The sequence below is a fragment of the Carcharodon carcharias genome, chromosome 16 (genome assembly GCF_017639515.1).
Source record: "Carcharodon carcharias isolate sCarCar2 chromosome 16, sCarCar2.pri, whole genome shotgun sequence".
NCBI lineage: Eukaryota > Metazoa > Chordata > Chondrichthyes > Lamniformes > Lamnidae > Carcharodon > Carcharodon carcharias.
The window spans coordinates 45434372-45461909 of NC_054482.1; the positions used below are offsets into that span (position 1 = coordinate 45434372).

Consider the following 27538-nt stretch of genomic DNA (forward strand, 5'->3'; position numbering starts at 1 on the left):
TGCAAATGAAGTTGACCACAGTGAAGTCATTAGCAAAGAGCTCCACTGCTAATGTTCTGATGGAAAGAAGTTTATTGATGATGCAGGTGAAGATGATTAGGCCTAGGACAACGTCTCAGGGCTGTGATGATTAGTTGACAGTTCTACAGCCATCTTCCATTGTTCTAGGTCTAACTCCAGAGCCATTAGGGAGCTTCGCCCCTGATCCCTTTGACTTTGCCCTGTTCCCATTTGCTCCTTGCTGCCCTGATGACAAGGGCACTAACTTTTAGCTCAGCCATGCAATGATTTGCAGAGAAAATGTTTCTCATTTTATTTCATAAGAGATTGGTAGTTAAGAATGCCGTAGTCAGTCAGGAGCTCACTGGTCCATATATTTCGATAATGAAATTTTATCTCCGACAAGGAAGTGAAACTCAAGTTGATGGAATAAAAGTCTAATTTAAGAATCCCAGCTGAAATGAGTTAGAGAGCTTGTAATCCAATTTCTAATGACTGTGGTTCCATAACAAAATTGCTGACAGCTTGGAAATTATTACTCAAAGAGGCACAAGGATGATAAGTGTGGGAAATTAAAATTCAGCCTCTAGTGAAGTATAGTCTTTCTTTTGAGGTTAGTTTTCAAGCACATTGTCAATGTGATGTAACAGGGAACTTTTACTCTTGCATCTCGCTGTATGGTATTTTATTCAGGGATGCTTGATCCTGATACTGGTGCCAAAATCAGAGTATTCATTATCTTAGAGTCTAAATGTATTATCCTGCTTTAAGAATAAAAGTACATCCTGGTTGGATACAAAGAGATGTACTTTGACAACCTCTTCAAATGCATGCTTCTATCCTTTCTCATTTTTAATTTCCTGGTTTCTGTACAAGGCGATATTTATGGACCTGGGACATAGATGGCATCTTTTGGACAATCTGACTAGTGACTGGATTAAAATGCCAGACTTCACTTCATTTGCAAGTCATCAGCTGCTTTTTTCTAAAACAAAAACAGAAATACCTGGAAAAACTCAGCAGGTCTGGCAGCATCGGCGGAGAGGAACAAAGTTAACGTTTCGAGTCCTCATGACCCTTCAACAGAACTAAGTAAAAATAGGAGAGGAGTGAAATATAAGCTGGTTTAAGGTGGGGTGGGGGGTGGGGGGAGGATTTAGGGCCAAGCAAGCAGTGATAGGAGCAGATAACCAAAAGATGTCACAGACAAAAGAACAAAGAGATGTTGAAGGTGGTGATATTATCTAAAAGAATGTGCTAATTAAGAATGGATAGCAGGACACGCAGGTACAGATAGCTCTAGTGGGGGTGGGGTGAAATAAGACTAATGTGGCATAAAAGGAATAGATTTAAAAATAATCGAAATAGGTGGGAAAAGAAAAATCTATATAAGTTATTGGAAAAAACAAAAGGGAGGGGGGAGAAATGGAAAGGGGGTGGGGATGGAGGAGGGATTTCAAGATCTAAAGTTGTTGAACACAATATTCAGTCCGGAAGGCTGTAAAGTGCCTAGTCAGAAGATGAGGTGCTGTTCCTCCAGTTTGCGTTGAGCTTCACTGGAACAATGCAGCAAGCCAAGAACAGACATGTGGGCAAGACAGCAGGGTGGAGTGTTAAAACGGTAAGCGACAGGGATGTCTGGGTCATTCTTGCGGTCAGACCAAAGGTGTTCTGCAAAGCGGTCGCCCAGTCTGCATTTGGTCTCTCCAATGTAGAGTAAACCGCATTGGGAGCAACGAATGCAGTAGACTAAGTTGGGGGAAATGCAAGTGAAATGCTGCTTCACTTGAAAGGAGTGTTTGGGCCCTTGGACGGTGAGGAGAGAGGAAGTGAAGGGGCAGGTGTTGCATATTTTGCGTATGCATGGGGAGGTGCCGTAGTTGGGGGTTGAGGAAGCGGGGGGGGCGTTGGAGCAGTGGACCAGGGTATCACAGAGGGAACGATCCCTACGGAATGCCGCTGGGGGAGGGGCGAAGGGAAGTGTTTGGTGGTGGCATCATGCTGGAGTTGGTGGAAATGGCGGTGGATGATGCTTTAAATGCGAAGGCTGGTGGGGTGATATGTGAGGACAAGGGGGACCCTATCATGTTTCTGGGAGGGAGGAGAAGGCGTGAGGGCAGATGCGTGGGAGATGAGCCGGACACGGTTGAGGGCCCTGTCAACTACCGTGGGTGGAAAACCTCGGTTAAGGAAGAAGGCGGACATGTCAGAGGAAATGTTTTTGAAGGTAGCATCATTGGAACAGATGCGACGGAGGCGAAGGAACTGAGAGAACGGGATGGAGTCCTTACAGGAAGCGGGGTGTGAGGAGCTGTAGTCGAGGTAGCTGTGGGAGTCAGTAGGCTTGTAATGGAGATAAAAACAAAAAAACTGCAGATGCTGGAAATCCAAAACAAAAACAAAATTACCTGGAAAAACTCAGCAGGTCTGGCAGCATCGGCGGAGAAGAAAAGAGTTGGGTCATGAGGACTCGGCTTGTAATGGATATTGGTGGACAGTCTATCACCAGAAATTGAGACAGAGAGGTCAAGGAAGGGAAGGGAAGTGTCAGAGATGGACCATGTGAAAATGATGGAGGGGTGGAGATTGGAAGCAAAATTAATAAATTTTTCCAAATCCCGACGAGAGCATGAAGCAGCACCGAAGTAATCATCGATGTACCGGAGAAAGAGTTGTGGAAGGGGGCCAGAGTAGGACTGGAACAAGGAATGTTCCACATACCCCATAAAGAGACAGGCATAGCTGGGACCCATGCGGGTACCCATATCCACACCTTTTATTTGGAGGAAGTGAGAGGAGTTAGAGGAGAAATTGTTCAGTGTTAGAACAAGTTCAGCCAGACGGAGGAGAGTAGTGATGGATGGGGATTGTTCGGGCCTCTGTTCAAGGAAGAAGCTGAGAGCCCTCAGACCATCCTGGTGGGGGATGGAGGTGTAGAGGGATTGGATGTCCATGGTGAAGAGGAGGCGGTTGGAGCCAGGGAACTGGAAATTGTTGATGTGACGTAAGGTGTCAGAGGAATCACAGGTGTAGGTGGAAAGGGACTGGACAAGGGGAGAGAGAAGGGAGTCAATATAATGAGAAATTAGTTCCATGGGGCAGGAACAGGCTGACACGATCGGTCTGCCAGGACAGTCCTGTTTGCGGATTTTGGGTAGGAGGTAGAAGCGGGCTGACCGAGGTTGGGCGACTATCAGGTTGGAAGCTGTGGGAGGAAAATCTCCAGAGGAGATAAGATCAGTGACAGTCCTGGAAACAATGGCTTGATGTTCAGTGGTGGGGTCATGGTCCAGGGAGAGGTAGGAGGAAGTGTCTGCGAGTTGACGCTCAGCCTCTGCGAGGTAGAGGTCAGTGCGCCAGACAGCAACAGCACCACCCTTGTCAGCGGGTTTGATGACAATGTCAGGGTTGGACCTGAGAGAACGGAGTGCAGTAATTTCAGAGAGAGACAGCCTTCAGGACTGAATATTGACTTCAACAACTTTAGATCTTGAACTCCCTCCTTCATCCCCACCCCCTTTCCGTTTCTTTCCCCTCTTTGTTTTTTTCCAATAATTTATATAGATTTTTCTTTTCCCACCTATTTCCATTATTTTTAAATCTATACCTTTTATGCCCTATTAGTCTTATTTCACCCCACTCCCATTAGAGCTATCTGTACCTTGCGTGTCCTGCTATCCATTCTTAATTAGCACATTCTTTTAGATAATATCACCACCTTCAACACCTCTTTGTTCTTTTGTCTGTGACATCTTTTGGTTATCTGCTCCTATCACTGCTTGCTTGTCCCTAGAACCACTCCCCACCTCCCCACCTTAAACCAGCTTATATTTCACCCCTCTCCTATTTTTATTTAGTTCTGTTGAAGGGTCATGAGGTCTCAAAACGTCAACTCTTTTCTTCTCCGCCGATGCTGACAGACCTGCAGAGTTTTCCCAGGTATTTCTATTTTTGTTTTGGATTTCCAGCATCCGCAGTTTTTTGTTTTTATCTCTGTGTTTAATTGACTGCCACTTCTCTTCAAGAAATGCCTACCTTGAAGAAGTTTTGTCTCTACTCTCCGTCAGGATTTTCGAATCTCTCTCTTGCCTTGTTCACCTTCATTGCTTTCCATTTCTCTCCTGGTGTTTGACAAGGTGTTTACTAAAACCCGCTTTCATAGCCATAGTTCCTTTCTCAGTGACTGTCTCCGTCTCTGGCTTACCTCACGTGGGTTTCAACTGAAATTCCATCTCTCATGTTTTGAACCCACCCAGGATTACAGGTATCTCCGGGATATAAAACGTTTCTCGGACTGCTGTTCCCGTCGCATTCTGAGATCCACACTTAGTGCCATGTGCCGCCATATGAACACACTTGACCTCTCCCTCCAGCAGCACCGCCACACCCTTTTTCAAAGCTGCGTGTGCCCCCAGTTTCATTTTATTCTTCGTCTCATCCGACGCCTCAACAAGAAACTTTTTCCTCTTTCTCTCAAGTGCTAAGGAACACAAGCTCCAACAACTCGTCGACACCAACACCCATCTAGGACCCTCCACCCCTGCCTGTCCCTCCATCCCCACCTCATCTTCCAATCCCAGCCCCAGCCGTGTATTCACTATACGCCCTGACCTTCCCCTTTCCGACGCTGAATGTTCAGTGCTCAGCAAAGGACTTAGTTTCATACCCTTACGCCCTCATCTCAATGAATTTCGGGCTTGGCACGATGCTGAACTCTTCTTCCGCCGCCTTCGTCTCCGTGCTCACTTCTTTGGGCAGGAGTCCTCTCCCCGTTCAACGGATCCTTTTACCCACCTCCAATATTCTCCCTCCGCCTGGACCCCTCCTTCTGGATTCTTACTTTTTCTTGATCTTTTCATTGAGAACTGTCAGCATGACATTAGTCGTCTCAATTTCTCTGTTCCTCTCACCCATTCTAACCTGTGAGTCTCTGAACTTACTGCACTCCGTTCTCTCAGGTCCAACCCTAACATTGTCATCAAACTCGCTGACAAGGGTGGTGCTGTTGTTGTCTGGCGCACTGACCTCTACCTCTACCTCGCGGAGGCTGATCGTCAACTCGCAGACACTTCCTCCTACCTCTCCTTGGACCATGACCCCACCACTGAACATCAAGCCATTGTTTCCAGGACTGTCACTGATCTCATCTCCTCTGGAGATCTTCCTCCCACAGCTTCCAACGTGATAGTCGCCCAACCTCGGACGGCCCGCTTCAACCTCCTACCCAGAATCCACAAACAGGACTGTTCCGGCAGACCGATCGTGTCAGCCTGTTCCTGCCCCATGGAACTCATTTCTTGCTATCTTGACTCCCTTCTCTCTCCCCTTGTCCAGTCCCTTTCCACCTACATCCATGATACCTCCGACACCTTACGTCACATCAACAATTTCCAGTTCCCTGACCCTAACTGCCTCCTCTTCACCATGGATGTCCAATTCCTCTACACCTCCATCCCCCACCAGGATGGTCTGAGGGCCCTTAGCTTCTTCCTCGAACAGAGGCCCGAACAATCCCCATCCACCACTACTCTCCTCTGTCTGGCTGAACTTGTTCTCACACTGAACAATTTCTCCTTTAACTCCCCTCACTTCCTCCAAATAAAAGGTGTGGCTATGGGTACCCGCATGGGCCCCAGCTATGCCTGTCTCTTTATGGGGTATGTGGAACATTCCTTGTTCCAGTCCTACTCCGGCCCCCTCCCACAACTTTCTCTGGTACATCGATGATTACTTCAGTGCTGCTTCATGCTCTCGTCGGGACCTGGAAAAATTTATTAATTTTGCTACCAATCTCCACCCCTCCATCATTTTCACATGGTCCATCTCTGACACTTCCCTTCCCTTCCTTGACCTCTCTGTCTCAATTTCTGGTGGTAGACTGTCCACCAATATCCATTACAAGCCTACTGACTCCCACAGCTACCTCGACTACAGCTCCTCACACCCTGCTTCCTGTAAAGACTCCATCCCATTCTCTCAGTTCCTTCGCCTCCGTCGCATCTGTTCTGATGATGCTACTTTCAAAAACAGTTCCTCTGACATGTCCTCCTTCTTGCTTAACCGAGGTTTTCCACCCACGGTAGTTGACAGGGCCCTCAACCGTGTCTGGCCCATCTCCTGCACATCCGCCCTCATGCCTTCTCCTCCCTCCCAGAAACATGATAGGGACCGCCTTGTCCTCACTTATCACCCCACCAGCCTCCGCATTTAAAGGATCATCCTCCGCCATTTCCACCAACTCCAGCAAGATGCCACCACCAAACACATCTTCCCTTCACCCCCCCAGCGGCATTCCGTAGGGATCGTTCCCTCTGGGACACCCTAATCCACTCCTCCATCACCCCCTACTCCTCAAACTCCACCCATGGCACCTCCCCATGCATTTGCAAAATATGCAACACCTGCCCCTTCACTTCCTCTCTCCTCACCGTCCAAGGGCCCAAACATTCCTTTCAAGTGAAGCAGCATTTCACTTGCATTTCCCCCAACTTAGTCTACTGCATTCGTTGCTCCCAATGCGGTTACCTCTACATTGGAGAGACCAAACGCAGACTGGGCGACCGTTTTGCAGAACACCTTTGGTCTGTCGCAAGAATGACCCAGACCTCCCTGTCGCTTGCCATTTTAACACTCCATCCTGCTCTCTTGCCCACATGTCTATCCTTGGTTTGCTGCATGTTCCAGTGAAGCTCAACGCAAACTGGAGGAACAGCACCTCATCTTCCAACTAGGCACTTTACAGTCTTCCGGACTGAATATTAAGTTCAACAACTTTAGATCTTGGACCCCCTCCTCCATCCCCACCCCCTTTCCGTTTCTTCCCCCTCCCTTTTGTTTTTTCCAATAATTTATATAGATTTTTCTTTTCCCACCTATTTCCATTATTTTTAAATCTATTCCTTTTATGCCCTATTAGTCTTATTTCACCCCACCCCCACCAGAGCTATCTGTACCTTGCATGTCCTGCTATTCATTCTTAATTAGCATATTCTTTTAGATAATATCACCACCTCCAACATCTCTTTGTTCTTTTGTCTGTGACATCTTTTGGTTATCTGCTCCTATCACTGCTTGCTTGTCCCTACAACCTCCCACCAAACCCCTCCACTTCTCCCCCCCACCACCCCACCTTAAACCAGCTTATATTTCACTCCTCTCCTATTTTTACTTAGTTCTGCTGAAGGGTCATGAGGACTTGAAACATCAATTTTGTTCTCCGCCGATGCTGCCAGACCTGCTGAGTTTTTCCAGGTATTTCTGTTTTTGTCTTGGATTTCCAGCATCCGCAATTTTTTGGTTTTATCTCTGCTTTTTTCTAAGTTTAATGTGAACTTGATAAGCGATTGCAAAGTGGTAACAAAGATTGGCCCTTTACTAATTTAGCCTCATAGCTCTTACTTTTGGAAATCTGTATCGGAAGTGTTTGTTCCTAAACTTTGAGACACTGAATTCGTGAAAAATTGGCCACATGCCTCTTGAAAATTGTAATTGAATCAGTTTAGACTTGTACAATTGTTGACCATATTCCAACTACTCTGGACTGGGGGCACTTGAAGTTACTTGTTCTAAATGGACTGAACTTCATAATGGAATTTGAAATTAGATTTTTATTGAATTATTCAACTAAGCTGAAGCAGAATCAATTCAAAACCATATTTGTTCTTGCCTAAATTTTTCAGAGAGTTCCATTTTTATCATTTTATATCCATAGGAATGTGCTTCATTCATATATAGGACTAAAATTGTTCACAATTAATTATTTTTTTCTACTTTTTTTCTACTCGTATTTATTATACCTCCTCAGAAAATGTGACTTAAAATTACAACCCAAGACATCTGTTAAGGTGTAGCTGCCTGGTTCTGTAAACAAACTTGTATTTTATTGTTTAGTTCCACCCAGTATTCAAGGATCAAATGAATTATCCAAGCTGACAGTCATAGAAGGAAGCCTAATTAGCTTGGTTTGTGAATCCAGTGGTATCCCACCACCAAGTCTGGCGTGGAAGAAAAACGGTGAGTAATTAACATCTAGTATAAAAACATAACTGAAAGATGTACACTATTAATTCTAACAGAGAGACACCAGATGTTGCAAAGCATCAATCAGATCATACCTATATGATCCTTGAAATGCAAAAATACAATCATCTATCTAGAATAGTAATATTAAAATGTTACAACCACACTTGATTTCCTGTTGAAAATCTTTGCCATTATAAATCCTGTGTCACATAACATAAGTTTACATAAGCAAAACCTATGCTACAATTCTGCTAGTGGTGGTAGTGTGGCATCTCCATCACCTGGGACCCAGGTCTATCATGAGTGATTGCACTGGAGTACTTTCCCTGAGAACATAAGAAATAGGAGCAGGAGTAGGCCATTTAGCTCCGCCAGCCTGCTCTGCTATTCAGTAAGATCATGGGCAGAATTTTCTGTCTCCCGGGCGGGTGGGCGGGCCCGACCAAATCTCCGGCGGGTGGGCAGCTGATCCTCGCCGGAGAAGTGGGCCCCACCATCATTTTAAGCGGGCGGACCAATTAAGGCTCACCCAGCATGATGCCCGGCGGGAAGCGCTATGTGCTTCCTGTGCGGGCGGGGGATTCCCCAAATGCGAGAGTGCGCTCTTTCACGCATGCGCATGGAAGACTGCACATCTCCCTGAGGCCATGTGCTGCCTCAGGGAGATCGCTGACAGCTGTATAAACATTAAAAATTGGAAAAAAAATCCTTAACATGTCCCCCTCAATTGATAATGTCACACAAGATGGGACAACTTTCACTAAAACTTTATTAAACTTTTTAAAACTCTACATGAAACCTCATCCCGCCGGTTGATGAGGTTTTATGTTTTTTCTATTGCCTGCCGGGGCTCCTGGCCTGCTCACTAACCTTAAGGTTGGACGGGCAGGTCCTTTAATTGTTTCAATGATCCTGTCAATGGCCTCTGTTCACCAATGGCAAAATTCAGCCCCATAGCTGATCAGATTCTGCTCTTGACTCCACTTTCCTGTCTGCCTTCCATAACCTTTGATTCCCTTGTCAATCAACAATCCACGTTTCTATTCAATGATCCAGTCTCCACTGCTCTCTGAATTGTGAATTCCGAAGATTAATAACCCTCAGAGAAGAAATTCTTCCTCATCTCCATCTTAAATAGGAGACCCCTTATTTTGAAACTTTTCCCCCTAGTTCTAGAGAGAAACATCCACTCAGCTATCTTGTCAAGTCCCCTCTGAATCTTAAGTGTTTCTGTGAGATCACCCCTCTTCTAAATTCCATTGAATATCGACCAAGCCTGCTCAGCCTTTCCACATAGCACAACCCCTACATCCCAGGAATCAATGTGGTGAACCTTCTTTGAACTGCCTCCAATGCAAGTATACTCCTCCTTAAATAAGACCAGAACTGTACGCAGTACTATAGGTGCAGTCTCACCAATGCCCTGCACAGTTGTAGCAAGACTTCTTTACTTTTATATTCCATCCCCTTGCAATAAAGGCTAACATTCCATCTGCATTCCTAAGTACTTTCTGTACCTGCATGAACAAGAACTAAAAGAACTCTAAGAGTGACACCCAGAAAAGAAAATGACAATATTTCAGTCATTTGATCAACTCACCAAGGGCCCTTCAACAGCACCTTCCAAACCTGTGACCTCTACCACCAAGAAGGACAAGGGCAGCAGATGCAAGCGAACACCACCACCTGCAAGTTCCCCTCCAAGCCACACGCCATCCTGACTTTGAAATATATTGCTATTTCTTCACTGTTGCTGGTCAAAATCCTAGAACTCCATTCCTAACAGCACCACATGGACTGCAGCAGTTCAAGAAGGTGGCTCATCATCACTTTCTCAAGGGAAATAAGTGCTGGCCTAGCCACCAATGCCCACACCCCATGAAAGAATAAAAAAAGCTAAAAAGCCACAGAGGTCTCTTCTAGAGTGCGAAGTGGAGGGCAGCAGAAAGAAGAGCCGACCAAATTGGATGCTGATGTCAGAGCGGTTGCAGACATACTACAATGGATGTGGGAGGATAGAGCAAGACAGATATATGTAATATGCCATAACAGCAGATCTCCTGGTAGGAGCAGCTATAAGCAGCAGTATTAGCAACCAGCATACTAACTTTAGGTGCAGTCTCACCAATGCCCTGCACAGTTGTGGCAAAACTTCCTTACTTTTATATTCCATCCCCTTGCAATAAAGGCTAACATTCCATTTGCATTCCTAATTACTTGCTATGCCTGCATGAACAAGAGTGAAAGGAACTCTAAAAGTGACACCCAGGAAAAAAAAATGTGATTTGGGTATGGGGAAACCTCGATCCCTCTGTACCACAGCATTCTGCAGTCTTTATCCATTTAAATAATATTTTGCTTTTCTATTCTTCCTGCCAAAGTAGACGACCTCACATTTTCCCACATTATACTACATTTGCCAAATTTTTTGGCCACTCACTTAACCTATCTATATCCCTTTGCAAACCCTTTGTATCCTTCTCAAAACTTGCTTTCCTACCTATCTTTGTATCGTCAGCAAAGTTGGCTACAATACACTCAGTCCCTTCATCCAAGTCACTAATATAGATCGTAAATAGTTGAGGCCCAGCACTGATCCTGTGGCACCCCACTAGTTAGTTTTCCAACCTGAAAATGACACATTTATCCTGACTGTTTCATGTTAGCCAATCCTCTATCTGTGCTAGTATATTACCTCCTAAACTATGAGCTCTTGTGTGGATCTTATCTTATCGACTGCCTTTTGGAAATCCAAATACACTGCGTCTACTGGTTCCCCTTTATCTGCACTGTTTGTTACATCCTTAAAGAACTCTAATAAATTTGTCAAGCACGATTTCCCTTTCATAAAGCCATGGGTGGAATTTTCCATTCCCACTGGCGTCGGGCATTCTTGGCGGTGTGAGCGACCCAATATGGCGAGAAGGCCAGAAATCGATTTCATGATGTCATGAAACAGTTTGCGATCGTCTTCTCAGCCTATTGATGGCAGGCCACATTTCCTGCCATCAGATGTTGGAAACCTCATTGTAATACATCTGCATATCATTATAAGGCCAGCCCGCTAGAATTATCCCCCTCTGCTGGTTTGTTCACCCATGTCGGCGTGATTGCACACCAATGTGTTTCACAGCAGTATAAGGCGTGCACTTGACGGAATGCACTTTGAGGGGAACTCGGAGGTGAGTGCTCAATAACATTGCACAGTGCTCATGAGGGTCGCTTTCTGGACTTCAAGGCTGAGGTGCATTGTGGGGGGTGGCAAGGGCTGCCCTGTAGGTGAGGCGCGTTGGAGGGGTGGAGGGCGGCAAGAGCTGTCCCGCAGTTGAAGTTAGCACACAAGCATGTGCAGGGTAGAGGTGGGGAGGGAAGCGGCCATTCATTAGGGAAACCTTGTATAAATTGACCATTCCTCTGCAGCTGAGATAGTTCAGATACAGCCATGTTGACATGCGTGGAATCGGGTCTCTAACTTACCTGCCCACTCAAGCAATGCAGAGGCATGAAAGTACCACCAAGTGCTTCAGAACTTTTCACCCCTGGGGCACAGAGTGCAAACTAATGAGTGTTTTAGTGGACTGCAGAACAGTTGGATGACTGGGTACATTGTATGATCTCCTTGCTAAAGCTGACTGCGGAACAGTCATTGGTGGAGGTGCTCATAGCCCCTTGCAATGTCATCATCCCGATTTGGACCAGCCTCCTCCATGGTTCACGTTAACAGTGCATCTCCTTTCAGGGCTCCACAGGTGACCTCTGTTAGGTCACGCCTCAGTCATCTTCTTTCAACAGAAAAGAGGTCCAGTCTGTCAATCCTTTTCTAATTTGTATACCCACATACTTGTAAATCTTCTCTGCAGCTTCTCCAGTGCCTCTATATCCTTTTTATATTATGGCAACCAGAACTGCAGGCAATAGTCTAAGTGTGGTCTACCCAAGGTTCGACACAGGTTTACCATAAGTTCCATACTTTTCCATTCTATACGTCTAGAATAGCAATATTCACTTGCTATTCCTTGGGCCCCTTGCAGCCCACAATTGTCTTTCCCATAGCCCACTTGCTAACCATCCCAATCACTGCCTCTCTCCCGCTCACCAAGCCCCTGCTCGCCACCTCTCTCTCTCACTGCTCGTCCTGCTCACACTTCCCTCCCTGAGCCTCCCACTCGTAGCACCTCTCATTCCCCCGCTTGCTCCCTCCCCCACCAAGTAAACGGCGAGTGAGCAGGAGTGTCGGTAAGCAGCAGGGTATTTTCTTTAGCTTGGGACTGGCTATCTGTCCCCTTTGCTCAATTCTCTCCTGGCAGCCAATTTTAAAACCAACTGAACTCAAACAACTTCCAAAATATAATTACTGTTTCAACTTTTCTGTGCGTGTCTGTGGGAGAGACCTGCCTCTCTAGGCCCCTGTTTCTAGGCAACAGCCCAATTCTTCTACTCTTGTTTGTTTAACTTAGCTGCAACAGTCATAAAAAACCTCATTAGGAATGCAGGCACCTTTTTAAAGTGAAACTAAAACTCAATTTGACCTTTCTTAACACAAGCGTACAGAAATACAAATCAAACTTAAACTTTAAAGCCAAAACTCATTCCTAACACCTAACAATACCAATATAACGTACTTAAAATATTTACTAACATTATTCTTCCTACCAAACTGTGCTATCTCACATTTATCTGTGTTGAAGTTCATTTGCTAATTATCTGCCCATTCTGCAAGTTTACAAATGTTCTCCTGTAACTTATTGCAGTCCTCCTTGGTATTGACTGTTCACCACAATTTGGCATCATCAGCAAATTTAGAAATTGTGTTTTTGATTCCAAAATCCAAATTGTTAACATAAATTGTGAACAGCAGTAGTTCCAGCAATGATCCTTGTGAAAAACCTTTTGCTGCTCAGAATAACCACTCTTTACTTCCTCACTGTCTTGAGGCCAGCTAGCAATCCATTCTGCCTCTTTTCCCCTAACTCCACATTCTCTGACCTTATTCATTAGTCTATTATGGGGCACCTTATCAAATGCCTTTTGAAAATCTAGATAATTTACTTATACTGCACTGCCATTGTCTACTTTCTCTGTTACCTTCTCAAAAAATTTAATATGATTGGTCAAGCAGGATTTTTCCATTTGAAATCCATGCTGACTATTCATTATTATGTTTCTCATTTCTAGATGTTCTTCTATTCTCTTCTTTAGTCGGGATTCCATTATTTTTCCCACTACTGATGTTAAGCTAAGTGGTCTATAATTCCCTGGACATTTTCTGTCCCCTTCTTAAATTTAGGAATTACATTAGCTACCAGGTTTTGGAGTGAGATTATAGATCAGGTGGCAATTTTCAAGGACGGAGTGTTTGAGAAATGGCTCAGTAGGAGGAGGGTGATAACTACCGTTTTGAAACAAAGGAAACCATACCTGAGAAGAGGGAGCTCTTCTTTACAATGTTAGCAAGCATGGGGGAGAAATTGAGTCGTCAGCAGCTTAGTGGGAATGGGGTCCAAAAAACAAATTGACTAAAGCAGTGATAAAGATTCACATATTGGTCTGGATTTTGCAGTGGTAGGGATGGCGAGGCTTGCTGTCATTAATCCACTGAAACTGATTGCAACTTTGAAAGCTCGGACATACGCAGAATTATGCAGAAATCCAGAAGCTGCTGTCAGTGAGTCTACTTTGGTTCATTGGGTGCACCATAGAGGTTCCCACAGGCTGCAATCCTCCTTGCAATCAAGAACTGACAAGAACTTCCACTCTAACACTGTTAGTAACGATATAAAAATGGTTGCCCCTGTTGAATGAAGTTTAACTGGGTTTTTAATGATGTATTAACTTTCTAATTACTTGTCGGCACCCTGCCTGGCCCTGAAAAGCCAATTTTGTATTTGTGGAGGATCACACACTTCCACAATTACATGATCATGATTTTCTTTTTTGAAGATTGTTTATCTTTGGACTTAAAGACTTTTTTGTGTCTAATGACACATGAGGCAGACAAAGCACACATTCTTATATGTCTGTTTCCATACTTAGTTTATCCTGAAGCAGGTCGCTAGAGGTTATAACTTGAGGGACACAACTCCACGTCAAGCATAGCTGACAAGGAAACTCATTCACTCGCACTGCCAGCTATAGAAATATTGGAAGGATCTACAGGTTGATAATCAACCTGTTTGGCCATATTATGAACACACCTTCCATGGCCATCACATCCTGGAGTGGCACTCAAACCTGGATCTTCTGGCTCAGAGGCAGGGATGCTATCCACTGTATCACAAGATCTGCTCTGTATATCTTTACTTTAGCTAGTATCTTAATATAAGCATCCAGCTATTTAACTATCTGAAAATTTAAATTAAAAAAGTGATGAATCTTGATTGGCTTTAATTTCCTTATTTGCTGTATATGAATACTTCAGTTTAATTGGTTGCTTATCTGGTTGCTGGCATCACTGTTGCTACATATCAAGACATCCTCTGGACTTGGTGTCAGATTTAAACTAATGTCAACAAAAGAGAAATTCCCACCACAGAGATTGCTAGATCTTTGCAGACAGCTCTCTTCAGGGTCAGCGGCAAACACCCTTGCTTCTTCGCTGATTGCAAAGTCCTGCCCTTTGTGATCTTTATCAAAGTGCTCCTATTTGCTGAGATTGAATATTTGGACCCAGCAACATGATACCAATTTGATTACTGGTTTAAACCCAAGAGTAGGCCAACACCTTTATCAGTGTATTGAATTACTTCCTTCACATCTCAGCTCCATCCCCAAAGAGGGTTTCCCACCACTGCTACACCGAAGATTGAGAATAAAGTTTTGTTTATATGTTATTAAATATTTGTGACATGCTTTGTTGATATCTGGTAGTGAAATGCTGTTGGTGCACTGAGCTTTGCAGTTTCTAATATTGACAATTGGCATCTAATTTTGCATCTTCGATCCTTTCTATTCTGCCTGATTGGTATGTCAGAAATAGAATGGATATATTATTAGATGTTCATGGTTGTTTAAAAAAAATGTTTGCACTTGTCCTTTAGTTACATGATCCAAGTTGCTCAACTCTCTGAGTGACAACAGAATATTCAAGAGGTGATGTATTGCATCAGGAAGACATACTTCAAAGTGCAAGGGGTAGGAAAGAGACAAATGAGAAAAGAAACAATCTCCTCAAATTCTTCTCCTTTATGGCTTAGTAAACCTGTAACTTTCAGGGAAGTGCTTAATTGCTAATAGTAATGGAGCCATTGTATATTCTGATTACATTTCTATAAAAATTTGCTATGATTTTTTCATGGAATATATTTTGCTACTTATTACTTGGCAGGTTCTCCATTGCTAAATGATCAATCTGGACAAGTCCGTGTTGTCTCTGGTGGGCGACAGTTGCAGATCTCAGCTGCTAAAATATCTGACAGTGCATCCTACACTTGTGCTGCATCTAATGTTGCTGGGAATAGCATAAAAGAATACAAATTAGAGGTCTATGGTATGTAATAAAACTTTGTCTTAACTGAATTCTTTCTGAATAAGTTATCTTTGCCTTATTATTAATGATGCACAAGTTAGTATATGAGGATATATAATCATTATATATGACCTTTGCTAAAGTTGTAAAACAGAAAATCAACAATTACAACTTATATTTATATAGCATCTTTAACATAATAAAATGTTTCAAGGTGCTTCACAGGAACAATATAAAACAAAATATGACACTGAGCAACATAAGATGTCAATAAGTCAGATGAGCAAAAGCTTGGTCAAAGAGTCAGATTATAAGGAGTGACTTAAAAGGAGGTGGTGAGATAAAAAGGTGGAGAGGTATAGGAAAGGTATGCCGGAACTTAGGGCCTAGGTAAATGAAGGCCATCAATGGTGGAGCGATTAAAATCCACGATGCTAAAACAGCCAGAACTGGAAGAGTGCAGAAATTTTGGAGATTACAGTGATAGGGAGGGACGAAGTCTAGAGGGAATTTGAAAATTGGGATGAGAACTTAAAATCAAGCATTGCTTGACCAGGAGCCAGTGTACATCAGCGAGCACAGGGGTGATAGGTGAACAGGACTTGGTGCAAGATTCGGATGAACTCAAGTTTACAGAGGGTAGAATGTGAGAAACCAACCAAGCAAACTAAAATATTTGAATATTGGGAAGCAACACAGTCTATGGTATTAACATAATTGATGGGTCATCCATTCATTTTCACTTATCAGTAGATTATATGAGGCTCTTTTTATGAAATTATGATCTCTTACACAGAACAAAAATGTAAGAGCCTGAAAAAAGTGTATAACATGTACAAACAAATGGAACAAGAACCTAGTCATGCCCACAGATATGAATTCAGGCAATTCATTTATTATTCATTGCTGAGTCATTTGGTAGGAAACAAGTATAGTTCAGGCATTTCATGCCTACCTTTCAGTTTTCTACGTTGGAAAAATTGACTTTTTGTGCTTCTTGGTAAACTTACCTCTCACCAGCTGAACATCAAAATGGCTTTTAAAGCCTTGGGGCAGGATTTTCCTGTGGGTTTCTAAACCTCACAATCAGGCACAAATGGGGGTAAGAAGTCAGCACTGTGTTGGAAGCAGTCACTCACCTGTGATTTTCTGCAATTCGGTCAACTAATGACCAGTGGGCGGGCTTGCTGTCTAATGAAGGACCACTGTGAGGATGGAAGGAGCCCCTCCGCTGGGTGCTCTGCAGATGTTTGTAAACCCAGTCGGGCAACCAAAGGATCAGATCTAAGCCATGCAGTCCTGCCACATCCAGTTGTGAATGGTGATGGACAATTAAATATCCCCATCCTCAATGATTTGGGAGCTCAGAACATCAGTGCAAAAGACAAGGCTGAAGTATTTGCAGTTACCTTCAACCAAAAGGCCTTCTCCTGAGGTCCCCAACATCACAGGTGCCAGTCTTCAGGCAATTCAATTCACTACATGTGATATCAGGAAACGGCTGAAGGCACTGGATACAGCAAAGGCCAAGGGCTCTAACATCATTCCGGTAAAACTATTGAAGACTTGTGCTCTAGAATTAGCCATACCCCTAGCCAAATTGTTCCAGTTAAGCTACAACGCTGGCATCTGCTCGACAATGTGAAGAATTGCATAGTATGTCTTGTCCACAAAAAACAGGTCAAATAAAACCTGACCAATTACCGCCCCATCAGACTACTCCCCATCATCAGCAAAGTGAGGGAAGGTGTCTCGACTGTGCTGTCAAGTAGCACTTACTCAGCAATAACCTGCTCGCTGATGCTCACTTTGGGTTCTGCCAGGCCCACTCAGTTTCTGACCACATTACAGCCTTGGTCCAAATATGGACAAAAGAGCTGAACACGAGGTGAGGTGAGAGTGACTGCTCTTGACATCAAGGCAGCATTTGACTGAGTGTGGCACCCAGGAGCCCTAGCAAAACTGGAGTCAATGGGAATCAAGGAGAATACTCTCCTCTAGTCTGAGTCATACCTCGTACAATGGAAGATGGTTGTAGTTTTTAGAGATCAATCATCTCAGTCCAAGGACATCGCTGTAGGAGTTCCTGAGGGTAATGTCGTAAGCCCAACCATCTGCAGCTGATTCGTCAGTGATCTGCCCTTCAACATAGACTCGGGGTCACTCCCGGAGGTGACTTTGTGAAGATGGGAGACGGCGCGGCGGTTGGTGAAAGTTATGACCAGTGGTCCCAGGCTCACCCTGGCTGCTGCTAATTACTCTTAGCCATGTCTGGCTACCTTCTGGAAATATGCTCGGGTGGAGCTGACTTCTCCAACTCCTGGGGAAATCCCAGTGGCTGTTGAAAGCTTCAAGAGTCTTGTGGCATCGTTTAAGGCTGGGAGTTACAAACAAATAACTGTAAAGGATGCCCTGAGGAACACACTTGTGGCCACAGAAATTGTGATGTGGTTTTACATTGACGAGGTCATTGGCCAAAGAAGCCTGATTGGATATAATGTCTGAACTCTACCCTGTGTTGGAGCAGCATTCCATTGTAAATGAATGAATAATATTTCAAATTAAATAAAGTCATTATTAGAACTTAAAAAAAGGTCTGAAGTGGGGATGTTCACTGATGATTGCACATTGTTCAGCACCATTCACAATTCCTCAGATACTGAAGCAGTCTGTATGCACCAAGACCTGGACAATATTCAGGCTTGGGCTGAAGAGTGGCAAGTAACATTTGTGCCACATAAATTCCAGGCAATGACCATCTCCAACAAGAGAGGATCTAACCATCTCCCCTTGACATTCAACGGATTTACCATTACTGAATCCCCCACTATCAACATCCTGGGGGTTACCATTGACAGAAACTGAACTGGACCTGCCATATAAATACTGTACCTACAAGAGCAAGTCAGCAACTGGGAATTCAGCAGAGAATAACTCAACTCCCTACTCCCCAAAGCCTGTCCACCATCCACAATCTCAAGTCAGGAGTGTGATGGAATACTATCCACTTGCCTGGATGAGGGCAGCTTCAACAACACGAGAAGCTTGACACCATCCAGGACAAAGCAGCCTGCTTGATTGGCACCCCATATACTACCTTAAGCATTCACTCCCTCCACTACTGACACACAGTAGCAGCAATTATACCATCTACAAGATGCACTGCAGCAACTCACCAAGGCTCCTTCAACAGTGCCTGCCAAACCCGTGAAGGATAAGGGCAGCAGTTGCACAGGGACACCTTCATGCCACATGCCATCCTGATTTAGAACTATATCGCTGTTCCTTCACTGTCACTAGCCCAAAATCCTGGAACTCCCTTCCTAACAGCATTTGCCTGCAGTGGTTCAGGAAGGCAGCTTATCACCACCATCTTCTATCTTTTTCTTATACTCTTGGTATGTTTAGTGACTTGTGAAATGATTCAGCATGATCAATATCCAGTTAGCATCAGATGGAAATACAAATACCTAAAATTTGGCATTAATTTGTGAAGGATCCACAATAGCCAAATTGGTAATGACACCACCCAATGTTACACCAAAACATTTAGATCAGTGAGTCTCAGGTTCAAGCCCTGGTCTGTGTTGAGTTACCTGACTTCAGTGTAATCAGTAGCCCAGGCATTAGAGTTGATGTCAGTGTACCTGGGGAGAAAAAAATTGATTGAATCCCCTATGAGTGATCATTGTACAATAATCCCTATAGTGGGTAAAAAAAGAGGACATGACATATTTAACCCCCAAAAATTAAAACCTCTTCAGAGCTTGACTCATAGCTGAAGAATGAGTATTAATGGGTGAGGCAGAGAGAAAATTAGAGATGTTCATCATTTCTATGGGTGTTTGGAGGAGAAACATTCAGACTACCTCAATTATTAATTTGAACTTGGCAAGCATGCAAGCATCGGCAAAACATAACAAATAATGTATAGAACTTTCCCAATAAAAGTAAAGGTAAGTGTGGTGCATGTCTATTCTGAAAAGGAAAACAATTGAAGCAATTTCTTCTAATTGCAGTCTGGTTGTTTGTTCCCTCTTTATTAATTCAAAGTTTGCAAAAAAAAATGCTTGTGATTCACATTGAGAATTTATATTTTCAGTATGAATCAATAACATAACCATAAATCAGGGGATTTATGAGTGAATTGTAATATGGATGCCATAGTTATTCCATTCTCTCCTTAGTAATCAGAGCAATGCTTCTTTAAGTAGACACTTGGGGTAAGGGAGTGAAGGAAGGATCAAAATCTCCTATTACAGGCTCAGTTAAGATACGGTTTTATAACCTATCATTGGAAACATTTATCTTTGTAACTAACTACTACTTCAAAAATGTGGAAGTTTATCCAAAATCAGTTCCATATTTTAAAGTGAAACAGGACATTGAAAACCTTTGTGCCGATAGTAATTTTTATAATAATGGTGGCCTTTTACTGAACTATAAGATACAGAAGAAACTGACAGATCCCTGATATAGTAGGAGGAGCTAGAGCTTGGTGACATCAAATTTATCAGTGTGAATTAACAAGTTAAACTAAATGGGGTTTTCTACTATCTTACTTGCCTTGTTCTATTTTGCAGTTAGCCTTGTTCTATTTTGCAGTTAGCCTAACAAAGACTAAATTGTTCATATGTTCAGTGGGCTTTACATTCTTCCCCTTTGAAGGGCAATACTTTTGTGTTGTAGCTAATTAAAATATTCAGAATGAAAAGTTAACTTAGATTATGTGGTTACAACATTAATAAAGTTTTCTTCTGAAGTGTAATTTTATTTAGTAGTTGGACTCTTTTTATGTTTGACAGTCCGGCCAACTATTAGTAACAGTGAAAGCCGTCTAACTGAAGTCACTGTTATTCGAGGAAATGACATTGCCTTAGAGTGCAAGGCCCAGGGGATTCCTCGTCCTGCACTGACATGGTTGAAAGATGGTCGCCCTCTTGTGAATGGCAGAGGAGTGATCATCCTGAATGATGGACAGCTACTACAGGTTAAGAATGCACAGGTTTTTGACACTGGACGGTACACATGTGTGGCTGTGAATGTAGCAGGACAGGTTGATAAGAAATATGACCTCAACATACATGGTAAGTAGTAATGTAATTCATCTACCAGTTAAATTTAAATGAATCTGTGATCTATCAATTTAAAATAAGATATACCAAGGCTTGCTTACAGTTTTTCACCACTGGAGGACCCAGCAGCCTAGTTCCCTATTTGCCACTCCATTTTAGTGTTTTCCTGCAAGGTCCTATCACTCGTGATAAAATTTAGCAATATAAATCCTTTCTAATTATTTCACAAAATTCCAAGCAGCTTTTTTTTTACAAGATCAAAAATTAGTACATACGTTTAGCCAGTTAGTTCTTAGCAACCTGAAAGGATCAATGGCAGCAATATTGGTTACTTTCTATTTGTATATAATTGTTTCTGGAATTTAGACTAACAACTGTAAATTCTTCCCTATTTTGCCAATATTTGCAAACAAATTTCAGTGCAACCTGTATGACAAGGAAAAAAATCAGTTTTTTTTTCTATGTGGAAGAATTAAGGACCTATTTTGGCAAAGGGAAAGGTGAAAGTAACTTAACTTCTCTACAACAGAGGGTGAATTCAGAAAGTAAAGGTCTGACTTGCTGCTGCTGGCACTTGAAGAGAGAAAATTGGAACCAGTGGAAAGTGTGCATCTGGTTGTGATTTGCCCAAGTGTAGATTAATAGGGACAAATATTTGGGTTGTAGTTCAGAGAATTTTGTTGACTGTGATAAGAGGAATCAAATGTAATACTTTTAATCACGGACCTTTGTTTACATGTCTACAAATCTAACAGCTGACCAAATTAAAAAACTTTCTCTAGGTAGAATGTGGTGAATATGGTGAATTCCAATCTTTTTCATGTTGTTAACAGAGAGAGAGAGAGACATTGATCAAACATTTACTGAAAAGCAAGGAGAGAAATTGTAGGGAGCCATCCTGGACTGCTCTTGGCTACGTATAGTTATTGGCTTTAGAGCTACCTTCATCAAATCTCTTTCGCATGGAATATGTTTGTGATGCAAAGAAATCTGAAGAAAGGGAAAAGCAAAAATTAGGGTGTAAAAAAAAAATGGGGAAAGCTTTATGAGTCATTTGTGGAGGGGCAATTAATTACCTACCAACATCAGTTCAGCCTTGATCATCTAGTTATTAATCCAGTATTAACAGAATATTAACATAGTAACTCAACTTGTTCCAATGCACTCAACTTTTAAAGTTGTTTGGAAAAGCATGGAAGCATCTATTGTTGTTCAGTATTATTTGCTTTGAAACATGTTTATATGAATAGGATTTTGTTTCATTATGCTTAATAGTCTCTTAATTGTAAAAATATAGCTGACTACCAATTTATTTTCATCAATTGATTTTCAAATCTTTTCTCTTAGTGCCACCAAGTATTAAAGGAGCCCTGGGAGTGCCAGAGAATATCAGTGTTGTGGTCAATAATCCTGTTGTATTGACCTGTGAAGCTTCAGGCATCCCTCTTCCGTCGATCACCTGGCTGAAGGATGGACATCCAATCAGCCTGAGCAATGCTTTGAGAATACTCTCAGGTAAGATAATACAAGTGACCGTTATTTACATTTGTATACTTTGTCAAAAGAATACTTACATAATGATGCAAGTTATTACTACAGCTGTGCGGTGCACAATAACTAAAAAATTCAAAAATCCAATACTTTACACATACCCCAAAGAGAGAGCAGTGACCTGGGAACAGGAGCTGGTATAGGCTGTGGTCAGTAATACTTATAATAGATTTGTGCTCTGTTTGGAGAACAAAACCGAGATCTCTGAATTTAACCCTTTTCTAATTATTTTCCCAATCAACCTGTCTATGTTGCTGCAGTTTAGTTTCTTACTTCCCCTGCTGGCATGTATTCTCCTCAGTGAAAAGCTACATTCTTCCTACATAATCATTCATTTTTTGAAAGTATTTAACATTAAAATTTTAAATTTAAACAAAAAAGGATGCACATAACAGATGCTGGGTTGATAATACAGATAAGGAACAGGCTCAATATAGAAAGTTGAGGAGAAATAAAAAAATGAGTAGCAAGGAGAGTATGGGAAGAGATTGGCTGTGAACAAAAAATGAAATCCAGAAGTCTCCCAAATACATGAAAATAGTAAAACGCTGGTGAATGGAAGGGTGGGGCAGATTGGCGACCAATACAGGGATTTATGCATGGAGACATAGGACATGGCTGAGTTGTTACAGTACTTTGAATCTATCTTTACCAAGTAAGAAAATGCTGCCAAAGTCATAGTGAAAGAGGAGATAGTTGGCAAACTAGATAGGCTAAAAATTGATAAAGAGGATGTATTAGATAGGCTAGTGTACTTAAAAGTTAATAACTCACCAGGACTGGATGAAATGCTTCCGAAGTTACTGAGGGAAATAAGGATGGAAATTGTGGAGGCAATGTCCATGATCTCCCTATCCTCCTTAGATACAGGCATGCTGCCAGAAGATTGGAGAATTGTAAATATTACACCCTTGTTCAAAAAAGTGTGTAAGAGTAAGCCCAGCCAGTCAGTTTAACCTTGGTGGTGGTTAAGCTTTTAGAAATGATGATCTGAGACAAAATTAACCTTTACTTAGACAAATGTGGATTAATTAAGGAAAACCTGCATGGATATGTTAAGGGAAAATTGTGTTTAACTAACCTAATGGAGTTTTTTAATGTGGTAGCACAGTGGTTTGATAAGGGTAATGTGGTTGATGTGGTGCAGATGGACATTCAAAAGGCATTTGATAAAGTGCCACATCATAGGCTTGTCGGCAAAGTTGAAGCCAGTGGAATAAAAGGGACAGTAGCAACATGAATACAAAATTGACTGAATGACAGGAAGAGTAGTGGTAAACGATTGCTTTTTGGACTGGAGGATGGTGTATAGTGGTGTTCCCCAGGGGTCGGTATTAGGACCACTGTTTTGCTTTTTCTATGTTAATGGATGTGCAGGGCACAATTTCAAAACTTGAAGCCATCATATCCAGCGTGGAGGATACTGATAAACTTCAAGAGGACATCAACAGGTTGGTAGAATGGGTGATAGATGAAGGGTAGTGTGTCAGGAAGGGTGAGGAGAAGCAATATAAAATAAAGGATACATTTCTAAAGGAGCTACAGGAGCAGAAGGACCTGGGGGTGTATGTGTACAAATCAGTGAAGGTAGCAGTGCAGATTGAAAAAGCAAGTACACAGGTTCTTGGACTTTCTAAATAGTAGCACAGGGCAGAATTTTACACTCGGCGTTTGGGTGCACGCCCGACATGCCAGAACGTAATATGACGTGCAATGACATTGGGTGCGCGTCCCAACGTCATCGCACTGTCTCGCAAAAGTTGGCTGTGCACCCGCCCATAATTGAAAGGCCTATTAAGGCCATTGACAAACTAATTAACTTAAAATTTATGCTGTCTGTCCAACCTAATGGTGGTGGGCAGGCGAAAAGGCCAAGCAGCCTTTACATTTTTTAGGAAACCTCATCCATGAACGGGGTGAGATTTCCTAAAGCTATTACAAATTAAATAAAACTTTCTTTTGACAGTGAAAACATGTCAGCTGGAGCAGAAAAGAGCGCTGGACCTGACTCTCCCTCCTCCCCCCCCACCCCTTTGCCCGCACAGGTAGCGCTCAGCGCTACTGCTCGCGACCCACACAGAGTAGGCCTTAATTGGCCTGCCTGCATGAAATCGTGGTGCGGAGCCAATCAAGGGCAGCAAGCGGCACCACGACTGCCCCCACCCACTCCCACCGAGCCCACCCAACCAATGTAAAATCCTGGCCATAGAGTACAAAAACAACGAAGTTATGGCCAATCTTTAGAAAACATTGGTTTCATCTCAGCTGGAATATTGTGTCCAAATATGGCCACCACACTTTAGAAAGGGTGTTCAGGCTTTAGCGAGAATATAGAATAGTTCTCAAGAATAGTTCTGGAGATGAGGAACTTCAGTTAATGGATAGAATGGAGATTCTAGGGCTGTCCTCCTTAGATAAGGGAAGATTGGGAGGAAATTTGATTGAGATGTTCAAAATCATGAGGGATCTGGTCAGAGTAGATTGGGAGAAACCGTTCCCAATTTTGGAAGGGTCGAGAACCAGAGGTCACCAATTAAATGTAATTGGCAAAATAAATGAAAGCTCTATGAGGAAAAGCTTTTTCATGCAGCATGCGATCAGGATCTGGAATGCTCTGCCTGAGAGTTTGGTGAAGGCAGATTCAATTATGCCTTTCAAAAGAGAATTTGATAATTATCTGAAGAGAAAAAATTTACAGGACTACGAAGAAAAGGTAGGGGAGTGGCACTGGGTGAGTTTTTCTTGCAGATAACTGGCATATACATGATGGAACGAATGGCCTCTTTCTGTGCTGTAACCATTCAATGATTCTATGATATGAAAATGTTATGATATGGCAGATGGTATTTGCCAGGCTGACCAAATCCAAAGGGAAACTTGGCCACGCTATCACAATGATTTTGCAATTTGCATTTAATTACAAGAAGGCTTGTGCACTGAAGTCAGTAGTAATGAGTCCACTACCACCTTTGGAGATTTTAAAGATTAAATTAAAACATTTATTAACAAAATAAAAGAAAGCTTAAATTCACAAGACTACAGTTACACAGTTTAGTTTAGTAACAGTTCTCAAAAGATTTCTACTTAAGTAGACTCCCAACTACACATCCCTTTCAGGCAACAGTCCAAATAGATTCCTAATCTATAACACATCCAGTAATATTACCACAAGGACCCACTGTTGCTGTAAGGTGGGTATTTCACAGCTTCTTTCTCCCTCTCACTCAACAATGGAACTCCAAAGACTTTTAACAAAACTTTGGTTACTGGAACAACAACCTTCCCCAGGGTCGCTAGACGTTTTTTCCCCACAGGTCTGTTTCACACAGTGCACCTTTCAGATCTCATATGGTCACCCCCCACAAAGCTTTCCATCTTTCTTTAAATATATTTCCTCCCTTTTGACCTGTAAATCCCATTGTTTCAGCCTTTCTTTGGAAGTTACTTTTCCCAGAATATAAAAATCTTCTATGTTGTCATTATGGCCAGCACTTGCAGGAAAAATAAACTTAATAACTTTGCCTTGTTTATCTTGCCAGTTGCAAACACCTTATCATGCCCCTTTGAAAATCAAACAACCTCTCAACTTATCTGAAAATGCAAATTCTATCCATGTGCATGTGCTGAGATTTCATCCTAGTTTACCCATCTCCACTTCAAATGAACATTTTACACCTAATTCCTTTTGATGATTCAAACTTTGCAGTCTGACTGTCTGCAGTTTAATTAAACTACACACACACAGCCCCATTAGCCTGCTTCAGTATTCCACAGTGATATGAAGGGAAAAAAATGACATTTCCTTTACAAAAGATAGATTAAGAAAAGGCCAATCAACCTATCAAGCCTGCCCTTCACCAGGTCATGTTCGATATATCCTGCCATTCATTTTATTCCACACATTTGATTACCTAAATGCAAAGATTGTGCATACACTCCCTGGTCCTCAAAGATAATCAAGCAAAATCATATATCACCATCATCATATCACCAGCATTCAACTCTGCCCTGCTGCTTCCTTCTTTATTCCCTAGGCCCATTATGAAGTCTTTGATCATCTTTAGTCTATACTTATCCCTTTACAACCACCTATTAGAACCAGATATTAATCCAACCTCTCATTTAGGAACTTAATTTAACTCAGCCTCAACTGCTCTACTGGAAGTCTGTTGCACAAATCCACTATTTTTATGGGAATATATCTTTTAATCTCTGATCTTAATACAAGTTTAATTATTTTAATCCCTTTTCCTCTAGTTACATCTAGCCCATCAACATCTCCCTGCTTTTTAAGTCAATTTTTATTTTTCTACTGGACAAAAAAGTAACCTGCATAAGTGCCTCCTCATAATTTGGAGCTTGAAATCTCAGAATTGTTGTTGGTTGCTCTACTCTGAGCCTTCCCCAATGCATCAAAGGCCCAGAATTTTCTGCAGTAGCGTAAGCAAGCCATTTAATTTGCCTATAGTTGAATAATAATTCTGCTGAGCCCATCATTAGAGATCTGCCCCACTGGATCAGTCTCTGGAAAGCTGCTCCACTGCACCAGCCTGTGGAGAGTTGCTCCACTGGGCTAGAATATCTTCCCTACTGGATTAGAACATCTCCCAAGTGCTCAGTCCGTCACTACAATTTACTTCCAGACTTACTTGTAAATTTAGCCTTTCCTAGAGTAACTCTAGCACTAATTTGGTGTAAAATGAGCCCATTAGGCTTTATGAAATGTCCACAAAGAAAATGTCAAGTACATAAAATGTTACAGCCAACTAAGTAACATGGCCAAGCCCACTTGTTGATACAGACAACTATTTAAACAAGAGCAGACGGATATGGCTATGTTCAATGTGGTAACTTTGCATCTGTGTTTTATATAATATAAATGATTAATTGTTTGTGCAAAGCAAATTATTTGTTTAGTATATTCTGTTGTGACTATGTGGCATACAATTTAACTGTATATTGGGATTAATTAAAATAATTGCATTCCTAAATAACAATGTAATTGTTCGTTACTTTGATGCCAACTCAACTTTGTGAGAAGTTGTACAAACATTGCTGTATTTCAAAACAAAAACAGAATTACCTGGAAAAACTCAGTGGTCTGGCAGCATCGGCGGACCTGCTGAGTTTTTCCAGGTAATTCTGTTTTTGTTTTGGATTTCCAGCATCCGCAGTTTTTTTGTTTTTATTGCTGTATTTCAGTTACTTTTATGTCCTTTTTAAATTGTAACATTTGAACCCTTATTTTTCCACAGGTGGTCGCATACTGCGCTTGATGCACTCTGCAGTGGAGGATTCAGGGAGATACTCCTGTGTGGTCACAAATGCTGCAGGAGAAGAGAGCAAAAGCTTTGACCTTGATGTATTAGGTATGTAATGACAGCCGAAATATTTCTATAAGTCACTTTCCACAGTGATGGAACAA

General features: G+C 42.2%; 1 protein-coding gene across 4 annotated transcripts in view; it reads left to right on the forward strand.

The window, feature by feature from the left end:
* The window catches only part of hmcn1 (hemicentin 1), a 725933-nt gene that overhangs the window by 481144 nt on the left and 217251 nt on the right, over positions 1-27538 (forward strand). For all 4 annotated transcript variants that reach the window (XR_005945469.1, XM_041207700.1, XM_041207701.1 and 1 more), the window contains exons 43-47: positions 7891-8013; positions 15347-15508; positions 20293-20574; positions 21910-22077; positions 27369-27482. Coding sequence is in view for 3 of the 4 variants with exons in the window: in XM_041207700.1 (XP_041063634.1) it covers positions 7891-8013; positions 15347-15508; positions 20293-20574; positions 21910-22077; positions 27369-27482 (849 nt within the window). In the remaining variant the exon portion in view is untranslated. The remainder of the gene's footprint in view (positions 1-7890; positions 8014-15346; positions 15509-20292; positions 20575-21909; positions 22078-27368; positions 27483-27538) is intronic.